Below are 11,236 nucleotides of genomic sequence, written 5' to 3'. Positions count from 1 at the left end.
GTTTTTTGCTTCTCAGTGCAGGAGGTGGAATCCGATGCTGTGCACATGCTGGGGAAGACCTCTACCACTCAGCCACACCCATAGGCCCTGTTTTTTAAAATTAATTAATTAGTTAATTAATTTGAGCCTCAAGCTTGCAATCCTCCTGTCTCAGCCTTCTGAGTATTTGGGATTATAGGAATGTGCCATTGTGCCTATTGTGGATTTTTAAAAAAGTGGCACAAATCTCTGGAGTTTAATCCAGTGTGTATTAATAGTTTGTTCCTTTTGATTCAAAGTAGCATTTTGTGGTACAGGAGATTTACAATTTATTTAACCATCCACTCCTGGAAGAATACTTAGGTTAGGTTATTTTGAGGGTTTTTTTTTTGTTGGTTTTTAGGAATAAAGCTATTTAATCATTAGTATACTGGAGATTGATGAATACAAGTTCTCATTTCTCTGGTACAAATGTCCAGGATTGGAATATCAAGTTGTATAGCGGCTGAAGTTTTTAGTTTTTAAAGAAACTGTCACACAGTTTTCCAGAATAGCTGAGGTAGTTGAGATTTGCACCAATAATGTATGTGTGATCCAGTTTCTCTGCATTTTTACCAGAATTTGGGGTTGTCACTATGTCGTTTCTCAGAGATTGTCACCAGTCTATTGTAATATCTCACTGTGGTTTTAATTTGCATTTCTCCAGTGACTATTGATATTAAATATTTCTCTGTGAACTTATTTGCCACCCACACCTTTCTTTGTATGTCACTTCTTTTGTGAACATTTACTTCATAACTTCTGCTCATGTGCTACGGTTTGTCTGGATTTTTTACTCTTGAGCTTGAGATTTCTATACACGTACTTTGGGATAATAGTCTTTGGGATTATGCGGTTTGCAAGTATTTTCCTCTTTGTAGCTGCCTTTTCATTTTCTTAAAAGGCTGTTTGGCTTTTGAAGTTGTTTACCATTTGCAAAATTTTGAGAAAAATTCAAAATAGGACGAAGAAAACAGAAATATAAGGTGCTAAGGACTAGCATGTGAAAGTTGAGTTCAATTTGAAGCAAAGTGATGAAATTATAAAGATACTACAAATTTAAAACTTCAAGATGTAAACTTTGAGGCATAATATTCTGTGAAATAATTGTCCACCCAAGATTTCTTGTGTCTAGAAGGAACTTAGAAAATAGGCACCATCCTGAGAAACTTTTCATCTTATTGTTAGGTCTCTAGTTGTAGGGAAGAATCAAAAATATTTATAAACCAAATGAAGATGATCACCTTACAAGAATCATCATCGAGATGCTAGAGATGATTTTAAAACCAGCAAGGCAGAGAATGCTTTATTTTTAATTATGAAATTAAAGCATTGAAGAACTTCAGTAAAAAAAAACCCCTTCAAAGGTGTGCAATTCCTTGTAATCCAAGTAAGATGAGTACTTTCCATGAAGGTTAAATGATCTTTTTAGGACGTAATGGAACTGTATCTTAATTCACCAATTTATGAAGCCCTATGTGAAGAAAAGTGTAATGTAACTATGAGTTTCTTTTTAGGGTAATGGTTGCTTTTCCTATTTCCCAAGCTGCCTTCAGTCTTTCATATATTTTCAGTATGTGGCATTAATTTTGTGACCCAACGCACCTGAGGATTCACAGCATTATCTGGTTTCCTTAGAAAAATACTTTAGAAGATTCTGTTGCTTGGCTTGGATTGACTGGTGTCATGTAATCACATAATACTGTATTTGACTGGATAGAAATTACTGTGGAAGTCCTGGAAAAATTTATTAAAGATAATGTAGGTATCTATTTTGTCATTTTATCTGCAATTGGCATTCAATGTTCTCTAAGGAAAGAGAATATAGGAACTGGGTTGATCTTTAAACCTCATATCAGCTTTGTTCATCATAAAAAGTCACCAGAACTATCAGGAAAATGAGCTGGATTTATACTCATTTCCTCCCGCCTCTCTTCTGAGACCGTTGCTAAGGCGCTATGGAAGATGGGCGGCCCCAGTCAAAAAGGGAATCGGATGAGCGGATTAGCCACAGCTGACCGGGACATTTTCATTTCAAACATGGAATCTGGAATACTAATCATGTCTTTGCATGACATAAACATTCATATTTATATCTCCATATGATGGAAGTATAAATAAAAACAAGGATATTTGATTGACTGTTGATTGTGAAAAATGTGATATTAATGTGGTACTGGACAGCTTGATAGTGGACTTTTCTGTGAGTGTATTTCACCGTGGGGGAAGGCAGTATTTGAATAGAGCTTTTCTTTAGGTTGGAACCATATGGAATTGTCATTTTTTGTAGGTCAATTGCATGTGGTTCAATCTGTAAGAACTTCACAGGCAAATCACACCTGTTAGACAAGATGTTTTGAAATGGTGAAGTCACAGGCTGGTCTCATTGTGGTAGGGGAACAGGGACAGGCTGGGAAGAGAAGCCATGGCATGGTGGGTTGCCTGGTGTAGGAACTAAGGCGTGAATTCTGTGCAGTGGGAGAACAGCCCAAGTCTCCAAGCACTAACTGTACCCCAAGTTCACCTGCACTCACGGGTACAGTTGTGATCACAGGTACATGGAGGTGTGAGAACCTGGATCCATCCAGGCTAGAGGAACCAGCTACGTACAACATTCCAGGGCACTGCAGCTAGAGCCATGCCACTGGGCACAGCAGTTACCTCTGTGCACTGTGTGAACCCAACAGTGCTGTGTGAGCCTTGTAAGTGACACTGATGGTGCTACCCAAGCGTCACGTAGCTACTTAGCTTCATGTAGCTGAGGTTGTAGGGACTGATGCTTCTCTGCAGCCTGGCTTGGTGTTTACACAGCAAGATATGCAGAAAAAACAATCAAGAGAGACACAAATCTACAGTAATAGGAGCTGCACCTCCCGGTGTGGAAACCATTTACAGAGGCTTTACAGAATTATTTCAGGGAGCCAGATTTTCTGTGTAATCCCAAAGCAAGGCACCACGGCGGCCCTCAGACCCCTTGTGAAGCCCAAGATCGTCAAAAAGAGGACAAAGAAGTTCATCCGTCACCAGTCAGACCGATATGTCAAAATTAAGCGCAACTGGCGGAAACCTAGAGGCATCGACAACAGGGTGCGGAGAAGGTTCAAGGGCCAGATCTTGATGCCCAACATAGGTTATGGAAGCAACAAAAAGACAAAGCACATGCTGCCCAGTGGCTTCTGGAAGTTCCTGGTGCACAATGTTAAGGAGCTGGAGGTGCTGCTGATGTGCAACAAATCTTACTGTGCAGAGATTGCTCACAATGTCTCCTCCAAGAACCGCAAGGCCATTGTGGAACGAGCAGCCCAGCTAGCCATCCGAGTCACCAACCCCAATGCCAGGCTGCGCAGCAAAGAAAACGAGTAGATGGCTCGTGTGTTTATTTGTGCTTAAATAAAATCACAAAAACTGCAAAAAAAAAAAAAAAAAAAGAATTATTTCAGGGAAGCTTTGCTCTTCTTTCTTAGAGGAAGATCTGTGCGTAGTGTGTTGCCCCCTCATAGAAAAAAACAGGCTTCAATCTACAAACTAACCTATTTCAGTGAGGAGCAGTGCCAAAGATTTCTGCTCACAACGTAGCTGAGTTTCTGGAATTAGTTGTAATGGTTGAGGGTACAAGCAGCCAACGTAAGTTAAAAAAATTATACAAATTTCATTATCTAAATTTCTCTTAGCTGTTTTCCACCCAGATATATCCTCAGCGTGTTACTAAGGAGTGGATCGCAGGTAGCACAATGCACTGGATGTGGAGAGCTGACTGCATACAGTGGGGTGAGGAAGGAACGGCAAAACGCGGCTTTCCTGCCCTTCCTGAGAATGTGGTTGTCTGTGTTTGCTCACTCTTGCTGAGGAGCGGAGACATAAAAGACATAAAGCCATACAGAGTTTTGGAATTATTTTCAAGGGGCTTTTACTTGCCAGGGAAAATGCACAGAGGGCAGATATTGCATGTAGTAAATGCAATAAAAATTTAACTTATAGGACAAATCCCAAAGAAATGCGCCCCACTGTCCTGTGGGAAAGGGTTGGGCTGATGACCCCTGCCTCTGAGTCACCGTCAGGGAGGGTCTGGAGCTAAGTTTGAAGAGAGGCCCCTCCCTGCACAGTGGCAGCGGGTTGGAAACCAGCATGGTTTGAACAGAGTCCTGTGGAACAGAAGTTATTAAAGAAGAGAACAGTGCCCCGGAGAGGGGCTGAGGGGTTGGACCACAGATCACTTGGGTGAGCATTTGCTTCCACAAAGCTCATTTTTGTCAAAAAGATGAACTGGCTTTAAAAGATTTCAACTTATTTTTCCTTCAGGGACTGTTCACTGCCTCCTAACTGTCACTCAAAGGAAAATTTCAACAGCCACTGAAAACACGAGTTTTGTACTAATTGAGACCTTGTCAAGGAGCCAAGATTGTTTTTTGCATCCGGTGTACTTTCAGCATGTAAATTACAATTAAATTTTTAGGCATTGTACACATTTCACTCCCACATGACCATCATTAGGAAGAAAGTAAAAGCGAGTCTCAGGATGCTGACAGTCTGTGTATGGAAGAAAGTAACACCAGCAGTGGGCCAGGGATTTAGCTCAGTGGTGTATGGCCTCCCTGGCAAGCGTGAGGTCCCGAGTTCAACTCCCAGTACCAGAAAAAACAAAACAAAACAAACAACTATAGTAAAAATAATGCCAGAAGTGTTGAAAGGAGAAGGAACAAAGGTTGGATGGTGAGTACCAACACCGTTACACGGAGGGATAAGTCCTGGTGGTCCATAGCACAAAAAGGTGACTATCTTATGATTTTTTATATATTTCACAAAGAGCTACAAGGGGAGCATTTGAAGATTCCTAGTGTAAAGAAATGTGTTTAAGGGCATGGAAGAACCAATTGCCTTGTTCTGATCATTATGCACTGTACACATATATCAGGTTATCACAGTGTGTTCCGTAAATATAGACAGGGATTATATGCTGGCAACACTTTTAAAAATTGTATTTATGAAAAACAAGTTTTAGCAAATCTTCAAGAATTGAAGTCCACTTGTTTCTTCCACAATGTGAGTCACTTCAAAACCACAGGATTTCAGAAGTGTCCTTTGCTTTCGATTTGATTATCAAAATATGGGTCAGCTCTGATCTGGTATATATTGTTACAAAGTTTTGAGAAATCAATCACTATGAAGACTGGAAACATTGCTTTAATTATTTTAGATATCAAATTTTAGAAATCAAACGTTGCAAACATGTTTCCTTGAGGGCCAATTTCTGGTTTTATTTCTTAGTGGTCTCACTTGCATGGTCAAAACAAGTGCAAATATTTATCATTCTACCAAATGTGTTTTATTATTCATTCCTCTCCCAAGTAAAGAAAAGAAAAGCCACTTCCTCAGTGCTGGCAGCTGATGTGAAAATTGCAGTGCAAAGGTTGCTGAGAAGCTGATGTGGTGATTTGTAGGGGGAGTGTAGCAAATTGCAGCACATGAATTGTGAGCTAAAAATATGGCCAATATTTAAATTACAAAAATTATTGGAGTCAAAGACACATTGCTGTTAAATCCCTTCAAAATACCCCCCACGCCTACTTCACAATTCTCGGCACTCTCTGAAGCAATCCTGGAAGTCCTCTCTCCTGAGTCTCTTCGTGGTTGTCTTCGTGTCCTGAATCAGTTCAAGCTGTTTACCTTTCACGGTGATTTTGTCTTTGGAGAAGAGGCGGAAATCGCAGTGTGTGAACAAGATGGATGAGATTACAATGCAATGTTTCTATTTGACAAGAATCGCCACAGACATTTTGAGACAACTCGGGACATTGAGGTAGCCGTGAAAAGACACTCAGGAAAGAGGACTCAGAACTGCTTCGGGAAGCAGCAAGAACGATGGGGTAGGAGTATCTGAAGCAAGAGGAATATTCTAAGAGGAATTAGTCACCATGTCTTCCATTTTAATGCATTTTAAATATAAATAGACCTAAAAGGTCCAGGTGTTTATTCAGCTGTGACCCCCAGTGCCTCACCTGGTGGTGGACCTGTAGGTACATATGTGATAAATGTGTTAACAACAAAAGTTAATTTTGTGTTTGGATTCTCATTCTTTTTTCTCAACAGAGTGAACACTGGACAACTTGTGGTATATTGTGACTGGCTCTTGAAAGGTCCAACTCTTGCCTCATTTTGTCATTTTTGTTTTAATTTTGAAAAAGCTTCATTTTCACACTTGATTTCTCTTTTTTGTGTGCATTTTTGGTATTTATTTATTTAGTGCATGTTTGCAGTACATGTAATTCAGTCTTGTGGGAATAGGTACATGTACATAATACAACTTTTAAAAAAAAATCCTCTTCCTTTTCCTTTTCCTCTTTTCTCCTGTAAGCCGCCTGTTGTGGATTGGTAACCGGCGGTCAACTTAAACATCAGCTGAGTGGAATCAGCATGGTACTGAGTATAGCTGGCCCACCTGAGGAAAGCTGCCAGCATAAAAAGGAGATCTGGGGAGAAAGAGTAGCGTTGTGGATTCTCCTAAGTAAGGTTGTTTGGAGTTGTTACTTCTCCTGGAGGAACTTGTGCTGGCTTCCTTGATATGAACCTGGCTATTATCATAGGAGGAGCTCGGGACCTTGTCACTGAGGATGGCTGTGATTCACTTTGAGGAAACTTTGATCCATACTTTGAGCACTGCTTCCTGGATCCGGAGGGGAAGAGGTGTGCTGCTCAGTCTCCAGGAGGAGCATGTCACGCTGGCTTCCTGCTATGAACTCAGCTGTTCTCATCGATGGAGGAGTTCAGGACCTCATTGTTACTGAGGGTAGCAGTGGTACTTTTCTGGGGATCTCTGGTCATTACTTTGAGTGTTGCTTCTTAGCTCCAGTGCAGAACCTGAAGCCCACTGGCACAGACCCTTCACCTGCTGGCACAGACTTTTCAGCTTCCATTGCTGATCCTGGGGTCTTCCCAGCACAGATCCATAAAACAGACTTGCATGAGTCATCGGCTGGGCTCTAGGTTTTCAGCTGAGTTCATGCAGGCTATTGCCATGGGATCCAGGCCCTCACCTGGATTTTCTGTCATTAGTGTTGCAGACAGATTTCCTGCACTTTCTTTGTATTTGACTCCTCGGGTGACCATTATAAATAATACTGTAGGTTATGTATCCTGAATGTGATCGTTCTCCTTGCAATCACTGATTACAACCATCCCTCTTCCCATTTTCCTTCTTGTGGATATTATTCATCTTAGCAATATATTTATGGCATTGTTTTTCTTACTCCTTTTTGCTCTCAGGGTAGTCACTCAATAGGTTTGAAAATACTGTACATTTATGAGTATCAACTCCTTGAAAAGTAATGCTTTCATGTACTCATGAGTTACACATTTTGGTGATCTTATATTTCACGATTTCTAGGGAGGAGGACATTGTTCTAGAGGTTGGGGTGATGCCCATGTTTGTCTTCATATTCCTAGGCGAGAAGGGTGCTGCTCCTTCTCCCACTGGATGGGAGCTCCTGGAGCGAAGATGGTAGTTTCTTTCCCTGTTCACCTAATTAGCTGGATGATCCAAGTTTGTTGGTTAGCCCCTGATCTATGTTGGTCTACTATTTAGAGGCACAGTCATTGCACTGAAAAGGGAAAATGTCCTTTCAGAAAAATGCCTGTGGCCTTGTCCACACAGACTGGGCCTTAGAACTACCTCCATGCCTTAGGCCCCTGGAAAGGACTTTTGCAGAAGGTACTACAGGTCAAGACCGGAAGGGCTGCCATTTTCCATTCCTTCTGGTTGCAAATGCTTTGCAGGCTCAAGATTCCCAAGGCTCCCAATTCAGCCTCAAGCTCCAGCCACCTTCTCTGGGGCAGCTGTGCCAGTCTTTCCATTGCTGTTTTTATGAGAGCATGCATTCATTTTAAAAACACTGGTAGTTTGATTCATGTGTAGCATCTTCTGTCCGTTTTCTACAAAGCAAGGCCAACCTGGGTTGGCAGGAAGGCTGAGTGCTGGACTCAGCAAATCCTAATATGATGAGAGATTAAACATTAAAGCCGCAATCCTCATGTAGCTGAGGAGTCCTGGCCTGAACAAGTGTGACTAAATTAAACTTTTAGAACATTCTGAGTGTCAATTTACTGATTGCTTTAGGGTGGTATTCGTGAAGAAGGCCAAACGGGGGAAGCAAGATGATTCACACAGAGTCCCCGAGCCAGTAGGTGAATTACAAAAGGGCAGATTTAAGCTTCACATAAAGAAGCTCCTTTCTTTCTCGCTTGCTCAGTGCAGGGACATAGCATCCCACACAATTTAAAGGCGGAGAGGTCTACTTTGGCTAAGGGTGCCCATCTGTGGTTGGTTGGCTCCCAGACAGAAGTGGATGGAGGAGGGGCAAATCTGAGGCTCGACCCATGGCACCAGGAGCGGAGGGTGAGGGGAGAGTCCCAGAGGGAGGCCGATTCTTCCAGGACGCCGCCTTGTCGGCAGAGTAACCCACTGAGAGATGACTACCCCATGATCCGAAGACCTTCCCAACACAGGAGGCTGTCCAGGGCCACTCCAGAATGAAACAGGACCATTCTTTCTAATACGGAAGGGTGGTGGTTTTAAAAATGTTTGATTCCATGAAAGAGTCACTTAAAATATTACCTCTTCGAACAGAAAATAAATAGCAAAAAAAAAAAAAAAAAATCCTGGATTCGACTATACTTGTTAACTAATTCTTAGAATAAAAATAAATAAAATGGATTTTAATAACATGCTGCTGATTAAATTATGAGATACTATGATGCGATAGTCTCTATACACGTTTGCCTTTGGCCGCCTGGCCTGAAAGAGTCAATACTTTTGCGGTTACTTTCACCTTTCCTTTGCCTTTTCTGACACTGGACATTCTCTGTACAGTCTGAGTTGGTCACCGGCTCAGCTTGTGACACAGTGTAATCACTGCCCTTTGAATTGTTACTCAGTGAGATCATTTCCATTTCCTCTTTTTTTCCACTTTTTTTTTATTTTAAAGAGGACAAAATCCACCAAAACATAATAGAACAAAGCCAATGAAAGCAAAGCAGTGAAAATGGTACAGAACTTGGAAGCAAGCTCCTAGGGAATCAACAACGGCTGCCATAGTGTGTCTTGCTGTCTTCACAATAGTTGTCCATCAGGTATAGTAATATCGAATAAAACCAGAATACGACCAATCAAAACAGAACATTGAAAAAAACAAAGTAATGAATTGGAACAAAACAGTGAGAACAATGTTGGATTTCAAAAACAAGACAAGAAAATCCCCCATATTTGCCATATTGCATACTGTTATCCTCCTAATAGATTCCCAGGCCTGCAAAGTCAATCAAACAGTACAAGCATTTAGTTGTTTTTGTACCTCAGTTGCTATCAACTCGCCTGTCCTCCAACCCAGTGGGTTGCTTCTGGTGGGGGAGCACTTCTCACACTGGCCTGCACACTGGTCTGCTCACTACAGAGGCCGTCAGGCTTCACTCTTCTTGGTCTGTGCGGTTTACCAGAAAGGCGAACTGGCTTCTTCTTGATATCCATTTCCTCTTCTTTCTCCCCTTTCCTTCTCCTCTCTCCTTCTCCTCCACCTCCTCTTCTTTTTCTTCCTTCTCCTTTTCTCACGTTCAAATTGAACCAGGGTTTCCAGAGCCCTGCACAAGCTGAGTACCTACTCTACCACCGAGCTACAACTCCACTCTTTGTTAATATAACCAATACCTTGAAACCGTGCTCCAATTCCAGGGCATTGAAAATTCATATACGAATGGATATTGTCTGTGGATGATAGATATCGCATGGGATCTGATCAGAGACTGTATTCACAATACCTCACTCACCCTGCATCACAGAGGAGGGTCTTCAATAGAACTTGTTTCTTCTCTTCCTTCCTGGGGTCATCTTCTGTTTTTTTCACACATTTTTAGATGGTCTCCTCACCCCCATACCTTTGTCCCCTCCCACCTGCCACTCTCCCTCAAGTCCCTCCACTGTCACTGCAGCCCTCCTGTCTCCCTTTCTGGCTGTCTCTCTCCTTCCAGCCCCAGAGCCTTTCCCTCCCCTTCCAGCTCCACGTCTGAGGCTCTGGGACTCATACAGATCGTCCAAGGAACTAGAAGCCTCTTCCTACCATTTTGGATTTCTAGGTAAGCTATCCGGTGGGACCCCTGCTATCTTTTTCTTTTCATGTATTAGAAAGTACTTCTGTTTCCCTGGTCCTTGACTACATTTTGCTGATACTTTGCCCAGCTCCTGACCAGAGACTTCCTCTTTCTTTTGGATGATATGTCTACTCCTCAAGTCAACTCTTCTCTTTCAGCATCAGTCCTGAGATCTGATTTCGAGGACCTCTCTCATTTTTTTTCCTTCTGTAGCAGACTGCAGAGGACTAGTGTGAGTGCAAGAACCATCTGCATCTGGACTTTGAAAGCTTGATTACACCTGGGAATTACTTGGAGGTCTCGCCAAAGTGCAGGCTCTGACCAGTCCACTGGGTGGGCTCTGACACCTAATGTCACAGCTGCTGTACTTGCAAAAATCTTGTAACTCTCTGAGGGTTTTCCAGCTCTAGAGTGGACTTTAATGATGTTATATAGTGAGCTGCATTGTTTCACTTTAAAGATCACTTTGCCTCCTCTTTCATGCATTTTCTCTGGTTTACTGACAAATTATCCATTTATTTAGCAATTTTTAAAAATACCTACTCTGTGTCTAGCACTCATCAGTCTAGCAAAGAGTGATGTCTATGAGCCAGAAGAACACCCCCTTCCTAAAGGAGCTAGCACAGATTAAGTATATTTTCTAAATAAAATCTAATGGTACATAGTGTTTTGTATTACCATTATTCTATCCCCCACTTCAGGAAGAAATTATTTTATAATAATTATTATTGATAATCATATAATTACCAAATGACTGTTATGTTTTTAAATTATGAATTTGAATATAAAGTACAATACATATATCAAAAATAAATAATATAATAGATATATTTAATATATAATAGAATATATTTTAATATAATTAATATATTATTAAATTATAATTACTAAATAATTGTTTAAATTATTTTCAGGTGACAAAGACAAATAGTACAATTTTTTTTCATTGGCTTGTGCAGCAATCTCTTTAATACTACTTTAAATTTTTTAGGATTAAAAAATTACTCAAATTGGAGAGAGAAATCAGTATCTCCTGAGAATCAGCCATGTTGGGTGTTGGGGATCAACCAAGAAATCAACAAGC

At 41.2% G+C, this 11,236-nt stretch overlaps 1 protein-coding gene across 1 annotated transcript; it reads left to right on the top strand.

The window, feature by feature from the left end:
• The first annotated feature begins 2,820 nt into the window (after positions 1–2,820).
• On the top strand, positions 2,821–3,449 carry LOC134473187 (large ribosomal subunit protein eL32-like). Its single transcript, XM_063236717.1, has one exon. The coding sequence runs from the start codon at positions 2,836–2,838 to the stop codon at positions 3,379–3,381; it is 546 nt and encodes a 181-aa protein (XP_063092787.1). The 5' UTR covers positions 2,821–2,835; the 3' UTR covers positions 3,382–3,449.
• Positions 3,450–11,236: the final 7,787 nt, after the last annotated feature.

The sequence above is a fragment of the Cavia porcellus genome, unplaced genomic scaffold (genome assembly GCF_034190915.1).
Source record: "Cavia porcellus strain 051 isolate PalLab524CR breed Dunkin Hartley unplaced genomic scaffold, mCavPor4.1 scaffold_26, whole genome shotgun sequence".
NCBI classification, from domain to species: Eukaryota; Metazoa; Chordata; class Mammalia; order Rodentia; family Caviidae; genus Cavia; species Cavia porcellus.
The sequence above is the reverse complement of the archived record's forward strand: the minus strand, read 5'-3'. Positions and strand labels throughout refer to the sequence as shown.